Genomic DNA, 14,152 nt, shown 5'->3' with positions numbered 1-14,152 from the left:
TGGGGAGCCCACGGTGGGTGCTTGGATGGGGGGAGCCGGATGGGTGCCGGTGGGTGCTGCATGCGGGGTGCCGGCGCGGTGCCGGTGCTGTTGGACTGTGACCCGCGGCCGTGTGGCACCGAACTTTGTCCCGTTGACACCGCGGCGGGGCTGGGCCCTGGGTCTCCCTCACACCGGGCTGCAGCGCGGCCACAGGACCCGCAGGGGTGGCACCGGGGCCCCGGGACTGCCCCTCCTCCTGCCACCGGCACCCACCAGGACCGGTCTGAACCGGGACAGGTCGGGGGGGGCACTGGGATGCTCCCGATGGGAGGGGGCGGTTTGGAGGGGTCGGTGCCTGCTCGGACCCGGGGGTCGGTGTCAGGGCCCGCGGGTGCAGCCGGGGTGGAGAGATCCGGGCCTTAGGGGGGGTCAGCGCAGCCCCGTCCCTGGGATCCGGGCCCGGAGCGATGCGGTCGGGGGGGATCCGGTCCTTGGAAGGGGGGGGCAGCGCTCCCCGGTCCGGAGGGGTTCGGCGCATCCCGGACCGGGGAACTGCATCCTGCGGCGGCCGCCGCCGCCCGGAGCAGCGGGGCCGGGCCCCGGCCGGGGTCGCTGCGGAGCCCCGGGCCCCGCCGCTGCCCGCGGGTCGGGGCTCCCGGACCGCCCCGGGCCGGCCCCGCGGGGCGGGTCCCGGTCACATGCGCTCGGGGCCGGGCCCCGCTCGATAAAGGTCGGAGGGGAGGGAGGGGGCGAGCCCAGAGCCGAGCTTCCGGAGGTGAGTGCGGGCCCTGCCCGCGGGGCTGCCCCGGCCGGGGGGGGGGGTAACGTGGGGTTCCCCGCTCACGGCTCCCCCTCCCGGCTCCCCCTCCCCAGCCCCGCCATGGCCGCCAGCGAGCCCGGGACGGAGCAGCCCAAGGCTGAGGAGGCGCAGGTCGGTGCGGAGAAGCGGGGGTCCGGGGGGGTCCGTGCCTGGGGCACGGCTCTGGGGCACCTGAGTACCCCAAAGCCGCCCTCGGGGGCTTGGGGGTCCCTTATTCCCTACGCGGCTCCGGGCGCTGTCGTTACCCCCCCCCCGTCCTTCTGGTGCCCGCAGAGCATCGGGTCGCGGGTGGCCAGCCTGCCGCTGGTGAGCTCTGCCTACGGGATGGTGTCCACGGCGTACAGCTCCACCAAGGAGAGCCACCCCTACGTGCGCTCCGTCTGCGATGCTGCCGAGAAGGGGGTGAAGACGCTGACGGCGGCGGCGGTCAGTGGGGCACAGCCCATCCTCACCAAGCTGGAGCCGCAGCGTGAGTGGGGCTGGGGGGGGACACCCCAAAACTGGCCCCTGCAGAGTCCTGGAGGGGCAGCAGGGGAGGAATAACCTGGTTCCATGTCTCTAGATGGCCATAAACGTGGATGTAAAGGGCTGGAGGAGGTAGAGGAGAAGCTGGGGAGGGGAGGGGGGGCAGCACCCCACAACTTTTGGAGTGTCCCGGAAGCTGTGCCTATAGCAGCGCTCTGGAGGGGCAGCAGGGCAGGGAAAAGCCGGGTTCTTACCTGTAGTTTCCCCCTCTAATGAACACAAACGGCTGGAGAAGGCCGGGGGGGGGGATACAGGGGCACCCCATGAGCTTCGGGGTCCCCCAAGGCCTGTCCCTGTCAGCGCCCCGGCGCTCAGCAGGGTGTTAAACCCGTCTGTGCTCCCGTCTCCAGTGTCCACCGCCAACGAATACGCCTGCAAAGGGCTGGACAAGCTGGAGGAGAAGCTGCCCATCCTGCAGCAGCCCCCGGGGAAGGTACCGTGCTGGGTGGGCTCCGTGTGCGCGTCCCCGCCCCGAGCTGCTTAACAGAGGGTTGTGTGCGTGCCCCCAGCTCATCTCGGACACCAAGCAGCTGGTGACCTCCACGGTGACAGGGGCCAAGGATGCCCTGACCAGCACCATGGCCGGGGCCAAGGACGCGGTGACCAGCCGGGTGACGGGTGTGATGGACATGACCAAAGGGGCCGTGCAGGGCAGCGTGGAGCTCACCAAGTCTGCGGTGAGCAGCGGCGTCAGCACCGTCATGGGCTCCACTGTGGGCCAGATGGTGGCGAGTGGGATGGGCTCCGTGCTGGAGAAGTCGGAGGAGCTGGTGGACCATTACCTGCCCATGACGGATGAGGAGCTGGGTAAGGAGCTCAACCCCCCTGAGGATGCCCAGTGGGTAGGGACTGAGCAGGGCCGTTGGCTCCACGTGGGGATGCGGCTTCTCTCCCGCAGCCAAGCTGGCCACGGCCGTGGAGGGCTTCGAGCCGGAGCAGCAGAGGCAGCAGCAGAGCTACTTCGTGCGCTTGGGCTCGCTCTCGACCAAGCTGCGGCACCGGGCGCTGCAGCACTCCCTGGGCAAGCTGCAGAGCGCCCGCCGCAGCAGCCAGGAGGTGCTGGCCCAGCTCCAGGGCACCCTCGACCTGGTAGGACCCGTCCCCATGTGTGCCCCCCCCTCCCCAGCTCTGTGTCCGCAGCAGCGCATCCAGCCCAGGCTCTGCTCTCCCCGCAGGTGGAGCACCTCAAGCAGGCCATGGACCAGAAGCTGCAGGGGGGGCAGGAGAAGCTGCAGCAGCTGTGGCTGGAGTGGAGCAAGAAGCAGCCGGGCAGTGGCAAGGAGCTGGTGCCACCGGAGGTGGGTGGGGATTGGGACTGGGGGGGTCCCCCCATGGGGTCCCCATCCCCTCACGGTGCCGTTGTCCCCCGCAGGCGGTGGAGTCGCGCGCCCTGGCCCTGCTGCAGGGCTTGACCCAGCAGCTCCAGAGCTCCTGCCAGCCCCTGGTCTCCAGCCTGCAGGGGCTCCCCGGCAGCCTCCAGGACACGGTGGGGCAGGTCCGGCACAGCGTGGAGGGGCTGCGGGCGGCGCTGGGCTCCGCCGCCTCCCTGCAGGACGTGACGGGCTCGGTGCTGGCCCAGGCTCGTGCCAACGCCACCAGAGCGCGGCAGCTGATGGACGAGCTGGTGGAGCACGTGGCTCGCAACCCCCCATTGACCTGGCTGGTGGGACCCTTCGCCCCCTCGGGCCGGAACGTGGTGGAGCTGGAGATGAAGTAGCAGCGCCTGCAGCATCCGCGGGGGTGCTTGGTCCAGCCCTGCCCAGCCGCAGTAGCGCATCTGCTCCCCCCTGCCTGGCCCCCATTGCCCGTAGCCTTAGTGCCCGCCTGTGCTGGGGCTGCAGGGATGTGCCTTGGTGCTCCCAAGTGCCTTTGGGGTGACTGCCAGCCCCTGGCTGGAGCCCCCCCCCTTGTCCCCTCATCCTTGTGCCTTCACCCCTCCCTGGTCTGTGCGCTCGGGGACGGCCCCCGAAGCAATAAACTCCGGTTAGTTTTGCATGAGCCCGAGTCGTGTTTTGGGGGGGCAGCGGGGTCCCCATGGTTCCATCGCCCCCAAACGGGGCTGAGGAAGGTGATGATGTCATAGCCCTGTGTGACCTCACAGCGCCTGAGCCTTCAAACAGAGAGGCAGGAGGGTGCTGAGCCCCCAGGACCCCACAGCGCCCACAGGACCCTGGCCTTGGCCTCCCTCCACCATGGCTGAGGGTGAGTGAACAGGGCCCCCTGACCTCCCCCCAAGCCACCTTTCCTGTCCCTGCCCCTGTGGGACCAGGGGCACCCCCAGCTTAAGCGCAGGGCCTGCTCATTGTATTGGTGATGCTCCCCTCATATGCTGGGAGCAAGCAGGGCCCCCCCATGCCCCCTGCTCTACCCCCTCTGGTGCCAACAGCAACAGGGCACTGGCTTGGGATGCAGCACTGCAGCAGCGTCCCCCTATGCACCCCTCAAAGGAGGTGAGCACCAAGGCCCCCATCTTGGCCCCCCCCCCCAGGCACAGCTGGATCCCAAGATCCCACTGGGGCTCCTGTGCCCCTCTTGGGATGCTGCAGCTCCCAAGCAAGTTCCCACCTTGCTTGGGGACCCCCTTGCATCCAAACCAGCACCAGCATCCCCCTGGTTGCAGCCATCATCTTGGGAGGGACACCTGCACCACGTGTGTGCTCCCCATGCCCAAAGTGCCATTTCCCCCCTCCCTGCAGAGAACACGGAGGAGCTGCAGCAAGAGCCCGCGGCGCCGCTGGCGCAGCGGCTGCAGGACGCGGTGCAGCAGGCCCTGCGCCGGGCACGGCACAGCATCAGCGAGGTCCAGAACCCCTTCAGGCAGGCACGGTCCCTGCGGGAGCTGCTGGGGACCGTGGTGGCCCGAGGCCGGGAGCTGGTGGCCCAAGCCTGGGCGGATCTGGTGGCGTACCTGCTCCAGCACCCGCTGCTGTGGTAGAGGGAAGCGTGCTCCAACCTGAGCCAGCTCCAGCTCCGGGTGAGGGCTGAAACCCTCCTTGACCCGACAACAAGGCTCTGCTCAAGCTCACGTCCGTATCTTGGTGCTATTCCATGCTCCCTCTGCAATGATGGGGGCTGCAACGGCCAAAGGCAAGGGGGGAGGTGGGGGGGACACCAATGGAATGACCTTGGATCTGCCTTTAAATCATGGAATCAGGGCATGCTTCGGGTTGGAAGAGATCTTAAAGCTCATCCAAATACCCTGGGTGCTGGCCCAAGGGGGGGTCACACCTTGATGGGGCAGCGTGGGGCTCAACCAGCCGCTCCTGGGGCACAGGGACGGAGGCCTCTGTCCCCGTCTGCCATCCCCAGCATCACAGCTGGGTTCCCTCCATGTCCCTCCCCATCTCCACAGCGTGAGGATGGGGCTGAGCCCAGCACAGCCCCCCCATGTGTCGTCTGTCCCCCCCCCGGCTGCCCCTGCCCTATTGGGCAAGTGGCAAAAGGTTTTATTTGGGTTTTGTTTATGGAGCATGAAATCAGCCCTGGAAAAGCAAAAAGGAACCAAGCTCTCCCCAGGGCAGGGTTACAGCAAGAGCAGCCTCCGAGCGGGGCCAGGGCATGGCCACAAAGAGGACTCGGAGCTGGAACATCCTTGTTTGCCATGGACAAAAGCTTTGGATCGTGGCGAAAGAGCAGGCAAAGGGGCAGAGCTGCTGCTGCCCAGCAGGCAGGGCCTGGGGTGCAGGGGTGGGGGGGGGGGGTCCCAGTGGCAGCCCCGGGCAGCGGAGCCTCAAGAACCGCACGCTTGGGCTTCATTAAAAAACCCCTTTATATTCATTTCATGTGGGTTGAAATCACGAGAAATCGGGGAGGAGGAAAAAAAAAAAAAACCCCAAAAATGAACAAACTGAACCCAAACCAAGGGAACAGAACAGGGCCCAGCGAGGGGACAAACACAGACAAACCAGCAGAGCCCCGCCGGGGCACAGGACAGGACCGAAGGACATCAGCTCCTGCGCGAGGCGCAGGGAGCGGAGCCGGGGCCGAGCAGAGGAAGGCTCCCCCTCGCAGCCCCTCCTCCTCCTCCTCCTCCTCAGCTCTCCTCCACGTCCTCCGCAGCCTCCAGCCCGGCTCGCTCGGCCTTGCCATAGTCCTGCACGCTGCTGGCGAGAGCAGAGGCCTCAGCCCCTGCGCCCCTGCAGCCCCTCTCCTGCATCCCGGCCTCATCCCCAAGCTGGGAAACCCCTGAGCCCCCCCCTCCATCCCTGTGCGAGCCCAGCCCGGCCGTGCACAAGGTGCACGCGGTCCCCCTCCCACTCACTTGTTGTGGGGCTCCTCCGTGGGTGCCTCCAGCTCCCCGGCTCCTGGCCCTTGGCTTTTGTCCTTCTCCTCTGTGCCCTCAGCCTTCTGGGACAGGGATTCACCGTTCACAGGCCCTGACAAGTCTAAAGGGAAGAGAGAGGCTCAGACACACCGGTCCTCACCGTGAACCTCACCCATCCCAAGGACCCATGGCCACACGGGGTCCCCATCCGGCACAGGACACCCAGCTGAGCACGGGGGCACCCCAGGCCTGCCCTGAGCCTGACACCTACAAGAAGGGCCCCAAAGCCTCCATCCCCGGCCCGAAGCAGGCGTCAGGGTGGATTTTCCCCAGCGGCTCCTCTGGGAACGCTGTTGCAGCATCCCCGGGACGGCCCCAGGCAGGGGCTGGAAGCTCCCAGTCACGGAGCCAGCAGCCAAGGGCGTCTCCATTCCTGCAGCTGCCTGGAGCCTGCGAGGAGTCACCCAGAGCCAACCCCAGCCCAGAGGCACCCAAAGGCTCTGAGCTTTGCCCTCTGCTCTCAGCGCTGCCTGATCAGCGCCTTCCCACTCCAGCAACAAGGGCCTGGAGCTGCCCCACATGGCTGCCAACCCCTGCAGCACCAAGAGCCAGCCCTGCCCGTGGCCCCAGGGCATGGGAGATGCCCTGGATGGCTCCGTGCCCGCACAGAGCAGAGGCCGCCCTGAGCCGCGCAGCAGCGTTACCAGCACTCGGCTCCTCGTCACCCTTCTCATTGCGCGGCTCCCCTCCTGCCAGCTTCTCCTGCCCCTTCTCCGCCTCCCCCTTGTCCTTCTCGGGCCCGGCTTTGTTGGCTTTCTGGATCGCCTCCATCTTTGGTCCGAGCACACGCGACTTCAAGCGGGTGTAGACCTCAGCAGCTTTCTCCATCACGTCCTTGTTTGCTTTATAGCGACGGATCTGCACCAGGAAGGGGGAGAAGGGATGGCCTCAGGGCTGGGGTGGCCCAAGCAGGCTCCTGGCTCCCTGCAGGAGAGGAGGAAGCCTCTGTCCTACCTTCTTCAGCGTAGCCACCACGTCAGTGTGCTTCTGGAGGATGTGAGAGGTGACCTGGAGCGTGCCCAGCTCTTCTAGTGCATTTAGACACCGCTTGATGTCCTGAAAGGGTGACACCAAGATCAGAAGGTGCCTGGAAGGCTCCCATGGGCACCTGGGGTAGCACCATCCACTCCTGCCAGCCAGCAAGGCAAGAGGAGGCGCAGCCAGGCTGAGCCCCGGCAGGGACGGGAGCCAGGCTGAGCCCCACGGCGGCTCAGGCCGCAGCAGGTAACGCACCGGGTTATCCACCTTCAGCGCGAACTTGATCTCACTGTGAAGCTTCTGAAGTTTCTCTTCCACCGTGGGCTCTGGAGCAAGAAAGAGACCTCGCTGGCATGAGGCCACCAGGGCAGAGCACGGGACCTCTCCCCCAGCAAGGGCTTGGTCTCCTCCTCCATCTCCAAGGTCAAACACAACCTCAGGGGCCTCTCTGAGGAGCAGGGGTTGGGGATGTTTGTAGGAAGCTCCCTGTTGCCTCTGCACACCCCGCACTTTCCAACACGAGGCCAGGGCCCCAGCACCACCACACTGATCCCTGCGGGAAAGATCCCTCCTCTTCCCCGGGATGGGGGAAACCAGCCCCGGATCCCTTCTCTCCCTCTGTGACGGTGAGCAGTGAGGCTCTCACCCTTTTTCTTCTCCATCCTCCTTTCAGGGATCAGGTCAGATTTCTTCCGGCCCCTTTCCACTTTCAAGGGTCTGTGGAGGCAAGGGAAGAGGGAAGATTGCTCATGGGAAGCCCCTGCTCACTGCTGGGCTCACAGGGAGGGTGATGGCGCTTCGGGTGTGCACCCCAGCGCCCTGCCATGACAGCACACACACATCCCAGCTGCCAGGCAGCAGAGCCCTGAGACAGCAGCTCCCCGGGACTGCAGCAAGGCAAAGCCCCAGTGATGCCCCAAATGTCTCCCTCTGGGAGATGGAAACCAGCAGGGAAGCTCCTCAGCCTGGTCCCCCAACACCTCCTCCAGCCCCTCCAGTTCTAGGAGGCAGCAGGGAAGGGACCTGGCCCCTCCATGGGTGCTGCTGGCACGGGGCAGCTCCGTGGGAGCCCCATCCGCACCCAAGGGCTGGGCTGGGCAGCAGCAGAGCGACAGCGCAGTCCCCAAGGACAAAGCTGCAGGAGGAGGTGCTGACTTGTTCCGTGGCTTCTCCTCTGCTCGGCCCCTCTTCTCCTTCTGATTTGGTTTCCTTGACAACTCCGAGGGCTGCTTCTTCGCTGGCTTCTTTACCTTGGAGGAGAGAACAATGCAGGCGAGAGGCTGAGCCCTCCCTGCTGCAGGGGGAGAGCTGCCACAGCCATGGCCAGCAATGACGGCGGCCACCCCACTGCTGCCAGTTTGGGTGCAGGGGCAGAAAGGAGTCAGCTTGCAGCACCGTGAGCGCTGCTCCGAAAGGGAATGTCCCGGTACCTGGAGCAGCCCTCCCACAGCCTGCAGCACCCAAACGGCTGACCCATGGGTGCTTCCACACATCAGCATCTTTGTGCTGCTTCCCCAGTCCCCCTCCATGGCGAGGAACTGGACCTCACCTCTGCCCATGGGCAGTGTGGCTCCCGAGAGCCCCCCACAGCCCTTCCTGTGCTTCCCATCCAGCTGATGCCCCCCCAGGCCCCGGGGGGGACAGCAGAGATGTGGTGGGAGGGAGATGCAGCACCCAGAGCTGGATGGGTATCCTGGGCCAGGGGAAGAGCTCCCACATGCAAGGCGTGGATGTCCCCATGGACACAACCCTTCCCAGTGCTGCATGGACAACCCCAGTGTAATGCAAGGTCCCTGCCGCTGCCTGAGGTCCCTGCCAGGTTGCTGATGGGCTGCCCGCTTGTCCCCAGCTCTGCACTCACCTCTTTCTCCAGCTCCAGCTCAGAGTCCGAGGAGGACGGGGCCTTGGCCCGGCCCTTCCGGCCCTTTTTGGCCACTTCATCCTCAGCGCTGCTGTCCGAGTCCGAGTGCACCTCCTCGCTCTTCTCTGCCTTCTCCTTCCTCTTCTCTTTCTCCTCCTTCTCCTGCTCCCGGAGCCGGCGGATCTCTTCCTCCTGCTCCCTCTTCCTCTTCTCCTCCAGCTCCCGCCGCCGTTCCTCATCCCTCCTCTTCCACTCGCTGATGCGGTCCACGTCGCTGTCGCTGTCACTGCAGGGGATGGAGCTCGCTTGGACCCCTTGTGCAAAGGGGACGGGGTGAGGCTCCAGCCCGGCCCCAAGGTGGTGGGTCCCCATCGGTCTCACCTCTCGCTGCTGGAGCTGGTCGGGACACGCTCAGGCTTCGGTTTCCTGCCACGGGGCTTGGGAGGGGGTTTCTCAGCTGCAAGACAACGGGGAGATGCTGAGCAGGAGCCCTGGTTGTCCCTCTGTTAATAACAAACAGCCCCAGACTGAGGGGGCAGAGGGCTGTTGAGATGGGCTGGAAGGCGTCTGCGGCAGGAGCCCCCGGAGCTTCAGGAGCCCCCAGAGCCTCGCATCTCTCCAGGCCCCCAGGGCCCCAGCAGTGGCAGAAGCAGCCTCCTCAGTGTTACCTGGCTTCCTGCCCCGTGGAGCCTTCTTCACAGACACATCTGAGTCCGAATCCGAGTTGGAGTCTGACTTGGGCATGTTCACAGTCGCGTTCCCCAGCTCCGAATCCGAGTCCGCTTTGGAGTCTGAGTCGGAGCCAGACTCCACTTTCTGCAGGCACAGAGTGGGGCTGGAGCGCAGCAGCACGGGGTGCAACCAGGCCACTGAGGCACCCACCAGGTCCCCCCAGCACTGAGCCTCCATCCAGAGCCCTGCACCCCTGCTCCAGGCAGTGCAGACCCCAAAGACCCCTCTCATGCAGCACCACAGACTCAGGGTCTTTTACCTTCTTCTTCCTCCCCACCGCCGGCATCCTCCGTGGAGCCCTGGCCACCGGCTTCTTTTCGGGAGTGAAGTCCTGCAGGAAAACACAGGAAAAACCAGGGAGGAGTCTCACGATGCTTTCAGAAGCCAGTGAGGTTCCTTCCAGGCATGCTCCAGCCCTTTCCCCATCAGCACATCCCAAACTCCTCTCACCTGGTCACTGTTCTTTTCCGACTCGGAGGACGATTCCGAGTTCTCCTCTTCCGTCCCCGAGGGGCTGCCCTGATCCAGGTCACTGGAGGATTTCCGAGGCCGTTTTGCCACCGGCATCTGGCATGTGAGGAATGACAACGTGAGAGAAGCTCATTCCCCCCCACCCACAGCACAAAGGAGGTGATGGGGGGGGCCCAGCTCTTCCTGACCGGCCCCGCAAGAGCAGCCACGGGCACTCAGGAGAGATCTGGCTTCTCCTCTAGGATGCAAACTGCGCCAGGGCTTGGCCGTGGCACCACCTCACAGACAACAGGAGACAGGCACTGACCCCCATTTCCCATGGCAGAACCCAGAGGGAGCTGGTTTCACCACCACCTCCTGCCATGCTGCGGGGTGCATGGAAGCTCAGTGGTGGACCCAAGGACCAGGCCACCTCCTGTCCCCACTGCGTGGCACCACCTCAGCCCGCACCCACCTTCATAGGCAGCGGTTTCCGCTTGAGCCCGCTGTGGTCGCTGCCTCCGTCCGAGTCCTCATCGCTTTCCATCTTCTCCGCGGGGACTCCGGCCATGGCAGCGTCTTCCTCATCGTCCCCAGCATCGCTTCCCCCCATCGGGTCGTTCTCGGGCACGTCGCTGTCGGAGGAGCTCGCGGGCTACAGACACGGGGACAAGAGGTGGGTTATGGCCTGGAGGGGCTGCACACGGAGCGGGGAGAGGAGAAGGGGCACAGGAGGGAGGCGAGCGACGGATGGCAGCATGGAGCAGAGGGGTGTGAGCAGAGGTGTGTGGCACAGAACCCTTCAGCACTAGGAGCCCTTCGAGGAGACCCGCAGCAAACCCCTCACACAGCACCCTGAGACCACCAGCGGCACCTTCCCTGCTCAGCCTCCGCCCATTGCCAAAGACCCTGCAGAAACCTGGTCCTGACAACCCCTCCTAGGCAAGCAGACCCCAGCCCTCCACAGCCCTCACGATGCCTCCAGCGTTCCCCTCCGGTGGCCACCAGGCCTCTTCCTCCTCGGGTGCCTTCACCCCACAGCACTTCACACACCTTCCCCACTGGAAAGGTCCCCGTGAGAAGTCCAGCACGGCGACCAACGCTCGTCCCGGTTGGCATCTCCCGCGTCCTGTTCCCCCAGTCCCACGTAGGAAAGGTCTCCTGGCTTCTCAGCAGCCCATCAGGAGGTTCCTCATGCAAGGACATCGCATCCAAGCTCCCATCTTCCAGACTGATTCACTCTCTTCGTGCACGGCAGGACTCGTGTTCCCTAAGCCAGGATTCTTCCAGCGCTGGAGCCCTCCTGCTTCCTTGTCCTTGACTGTTCCTGGCACCCTGCTCCATTTGGGCCCCAAACCCAACAGAGACCTCTCCTTCAGTCTCTTCTGCTTCTCCAAGCAGTTTGGCCTCAAGATGCAGCTGGTGCTGGTGAGCCCTGGGGGGCCACTGGTGTCACCACGGTCCCTTCGTCACGGCAGGACCCTCACCAAGAGGTTTCTCGCGGAGCCCCTGCACAACGCAAGTGCTGCCAAGCAACCTCCCAGGTGCCCACCTGGAGCCGTCCTCCAGCTCTTCAGGCACCTCCACGGCCTCACCTTCCCCTACACCTGCAGCCTTGGGCCCGAGCATCTCCTGCAGCTCAAACCACGGCCTGTGTCCTGCCCTGGCAGCAGCACCGCCGAGGGGCTCGGCCCCAGAGCCCCGCTGCCTCCAGACCCCCTTGTCCTCGCAGCCCACCTTAACCCCCCTCTGCCTCCTCAGACCAGCTGCCTACGAAGCTGCTTTGGACGCCTCCTCTGAAGATCGCTACGCAAGAGATTGCACCACACAACCATGGGTATGAAATGCCCACGCAAGCAATTGACGGCCAAGAGCCATCTCCTGGCCTGCTCTGACGCTCACCGAAGGAGCAGCCCAGTGGCTTTTGGCTCAGGACCTCAGAGACGGATGAAGAGCAGGGAGTGCCCAGCAGTTCGCACGCAGGAGCCTCGAGCTGAGCAAGCCTCAAGTTCTCTCTGTGACAATGAACTCCTCCACGGCTTGGGCAAGCAGCACAAAGCACAACCCCGGGTCCGCCTCAAAGCTGGGGCAAAGGCGTCTTCCTCCAGAGGAGGAGGAGGAAGGGAGAGGGCAGGGAAGGGAAGCAGCCCTGAGGAAGCCGGTCTGGGAGCTGGAAGCACATCGGCACGGCAGCAATGAGAAGCAGAGAGAGGAGGGAGGCAGGCGCCGCACTCACCGGGGGGGCACTGTAACTGGCGTGGGGGTTGTTCTGGATTTCCCACAGCCCCTCGTTGAAGCCTTTCCTCTTGTTTGGTTTCCCATATTTGTCTTTGTATTTCTCATAAGGGAAGAGATCTTTAGGGCCCAAGAAGGCGCTGGAGAGAAACAAAGCAGAGGTGAGGCCGGGGCGGCAGCGGGGGCGCAGCCCGGAGCGGGGAGCGAGGCAGCGCTTACGTCTCGTGGGTGCCGAAGAAGAAGATGGGGTACTTGTTCGGGGGGGGTTTCACGGCGCCGTCCGCGATGTCATCGATCTGAAAGGAAACCCAAAGCAGGGGGTGGTCAGAGAGAGCAGCCGGAGCACGTCCCCTCGCAGGCAAGCACGGACGCGCGGGATCTCTACAAGAGTAACAGAAGGGATCCTCGTGGATGAGCTCGGCGCGAGGTCGTCGCTCCACCGCCGGGCTCAGCGCCCAGGGAAGCCTTGTGCTACTCCCCAGAGATCCATGGCCCAAGGGAAGCCCCCTCCGGCTCCAGAGGGTCCTTCCTGGCTGGAGACCGGCTGCAGGAGAGGCCCCGGGGCCGCCCCGTCTTCATCCGCTCCGCCTGGTCGGGAGCCCCGGGGTGCTGGGGAGGTCTTCAGGGGGGAGCCTTCCCCCAGAGAGCAAGCAGCTAAAGCAGGAGGGGCCGCAGCGTGGAGGGACCGAGTCCTCTCGGCACCAGCTACGACAGCAGAGCACGGGCACGGCGGGGACGGAATCCCAGTCACGGCGCGGTGCAGCCAAGCAGCGTCGTCTCCAGCACCCTGAGCCTCCCCGGTACCTGCCAGCGTCTTCCCGTCGGACACCTTCAGTGCAGGAACCTGCCTCACCAGGCTCCGCCACGGAGCCCATCCGAGCCCCCCGGCGAGCACGTCCTGCCCTGCTCCATCGCATCTCCTCCAGGCACCACAACGCTGTCACCCGGTCACACGCGCTCCATCACCCCCGAACTGCACCAGCACCCGCATGTGCGCCCCCAGCCCTGACAAGGGACAGAGCCCCAGACCCCTGCTCTGTGCCCCCCCACAGACGGAGGGTGGGTGATGTCCAGGCAGGGAGCTGGGAAAGGGTCTCTGGAGGGGCAGTGGGAGGATGAGGATGGAGGCGGAAGGGAAGGGATGGGAGGGACACCCCTATGGAGCACTGGGGGGGGTCTTCGGTCCCTCCCCAGCAGCAGGGAGGGTCCCGGGGGCAGGGGGTCCCGTGCGGTCACCCCGAGGTGCGGGTGCAACGGGAGGGCTCGGGGCTGCCCCCAGCTCCTGGGCACGGGTCCCCCCCACGGGACAGGCAGCAGAGCGGGGCCCCCAGCCCGGCGCTGGAGCCCTCCCTGCACAGGCGCCCAGGCTGGGGGCTCCTGCATCCCGGTACCCCCGGTGCTGCGCGGGGGCTGGGAGGGGCCACCCGCGGCGCCGCACGCCCGCAGCCCAGCGCAGGGCCCGCTGCGCCCCGCTATGGGCCCGCGATGCCCCTCGCCCGCCGGCCCGGCCCGGCCCGGCCCGGGGCCCCGCCCTCACCGCGCCCTCACCGCCGCAGCGGGGCCGGCCCCATCCCGGCACGGGTCCCGTTACGGCGCCTCCGCTGCGGCGCGGGCCCGAGCCGCTGCGCGCCCGCACCCCGGCCCCGCGCGGCGCCGCGGTCTCACCCGAGCCGGCCAGTGCGGGTACCCCTTCATCTTGGCGAACACCAGGTCCCCGGGCTTGAAGCTGTGCGGCATGGCGGCCGCGGGCGGCGCAGGCCGCGGGCACCACCGGGCAGCGGCGCGGCGGCGGCGGCGGCCCGGCCCGCAGGATGTCCCGCCCCCGCCCGCGGCGCCTGCTTGCCATTGGCTCCGCGCCTCGCCGCTCAGCGCTCTGATCCAATAGGAGCGAGGAGAAGGCACGGCGGGATAACGGGATTGGGCCGCGCCGCCAGAGGCGCCGAGGAGAGGGGGCGCTGAGGGGCGTGGCCAGAGGGGGCGGGGGGGCCAGGGCGGGGGGTGTGGGGCAGGATATAGGGGGTGGGTCAGGGCTATGGGGTAGGGCTGTAGGAAGGGGTCAGGGCTATGGGTCAGGCTAGAGGTTATAGGTTATGAGCCAGAGCTATACATTATGGGCCAGGGCTATAGAGAGGGATCAGGGCTATAGGCTATGAGTCAGGGCTACAGGGTATGGGTCAAGCTATAGGTATGAGCCAGTGCTACAGCGTGAGGGACAGGACCATGAGCTGTGGGTAAGGCTACTGGT

At 66.0% G+C, this 14,152-nt stretch overlaps 2 protein-coding genes across 6 annotated transcripts; one reads left to right on the top strand and one right to left on the bottom strand.

Moving 5' to 3' along the window:
- Positions 1 to 196: 196 nt before the first annotated feature.
- Positions 197 to 3,322, top strand: LOC136003314 (perilipin-3-like). 2 transcript variants are annotated; one of them, XM_065658830.1, is made up of 8 exons: positions 197 to 279; positions 856 to 913; positions 1,076 to 1,271; positions 1,678 to 1,760; positions 1,837 to 2,134; positions 2,226 to 2,416; positions 2,503 to 2,625; positions 2,700 to 3,322. In XM_065658830.1, the coding sequence occupies exons 2-8, from the start codon at positions 863 to 865 to the stop codon at positions 3,042 to 3,044; spliced, it is 1,287 nt and encodes a 428-aa protein (XP_065514902.1). In that variant the 5' UTR covers positions 197 to 279; positions 856 to 862; the 3' UTR covers positions 3,045 to 3,322. The 2 variants fall into 2 exon arrangements, with proteins under 2 accessions (XP_065514902.1, XP_065514901.1); XM_065658829.1 differs by lacking the exon at positions 197 to 279 and adding an exon at positions 669 to 757.
- A 1,756-nt stretch (positions 3,323 to 5,078) lies between these two features.
- HDGFL2 (HDGF like 2) lies at positions 5,079 to 13,706 on the bottom strand. Of its 4 annotated transcripts, none has more exons than XM_065699687.1 (16): positions 13,573 to 13,706; positions 12,127 to 12,203; positions 11,909 to 12,047; positions 10,148 to 10,327; positions 9,673 to 9,789; positions 9,482 to 9,553; positions 9,159 to 9,306; positions 8,872 to 8,947; positions 8,491 to 8,776; positions 7,785 to 7,879; positions 7,276 to 7,346; positions 6,885 to 6,955; positions 6,606 to 6,707; positions 6,296 to 6,509; positions 5,589 to 5,712; positions 5,079 to 5,430 (listed from the first exon to the last, which is right to left on the bottom strand). In XM_065699687.1, exons 1-16 carry the CDS (start codon positions 13,642 to 13,644, stop codon positions 5,361 to 5,363), a joined length of 1,914 nt encoding a protein of 637 aa, XP_065555759.1. In that variant the 5' UTR covers positions 13,645 to 13,706; the 3' UTR covers positions 5,079 to 5,360. The 4 variants fall into 4 exon arrangements, with proteins under 4 accessions (XP_065555759.1, XP_065555761.1, XP_065555762.1 ...); XM_065699689.1 differs by having other exon boundaries at positions 5,079 to 5,427; XM_065699690.1 differs by lacking the exons at positions 11,909 to 12,047; positions 12,127 to 12,203.
- Between the last annotated feature and the right edge of the window lie 446 nt (positions 13,707 to 14,152).

This window comes from Lathamus discolor, chromosome 21 (genome assembly GCF_037157495.1).
Source record: "Lathamus discolor isolate bLatDis1 chromosome 21, bLatDis1.hap1, whole genome shotgun sequence".
NCBI classification, from domain to species: Eukaryota; Metazoa; Chordata; class Aves; order Psittaciformes; family Psittacidae; genus Lathamus; species Lathamus discolor.
Note: the sequence above shows the minus strand (reverse complement) of the source record. Positions and strands in the feature narration are given on the sequence as shown.

Excerpts from the sequence above, each read along its gene's own strand:
- LOC136003314 (XM_065658830.1), top strand. The coding sequence starts at position 863 with ATGGCCGCCAGCGAGCCCGGGACGGAGCAGCCCAAGGCTGAGGAGGCG. Across the intron at positions 1,761-1,836 it reads TGCAGCAGCCCCCGGGGAAG|CTCATCTCGGACACCAAGCA; the intron begins GTACCGTGCTGG and ends GCGTGCCCCCAG. Across the intron at positions 2,626-2,699 it reads AGGAGCTGGTGCCACCGGAG|GCGGTGGAGTCGCGCGCCCT; the intron begins GTGGGTGGGGAT and ends TGTCCCCCGCAG.
- HDGFL2 (XM_065699687.1), bottom strand. The coding sequence starts at position 13,644 with ATGCCGCACAGCTTCAAGCCCGGGGACCTGGTGTTCGCCAAGATGAAG. Across the intron at positions 9,790-10,147 it reads GGAAACCGCTGCCTATGAAG|ATGCCGGTGGCAAAACGGCC; the intron begins GTGGGTGCGGGC and ends CTCACATGCCAG. Across the intron at positions 6,510-6,605 it reads TGGTGGCTACGCTGAAGAAG|ATCCGTCGCTATAAAGCAAA; the intron begins GTAGGACAGAGG and ends TTCCTGGTGCAG.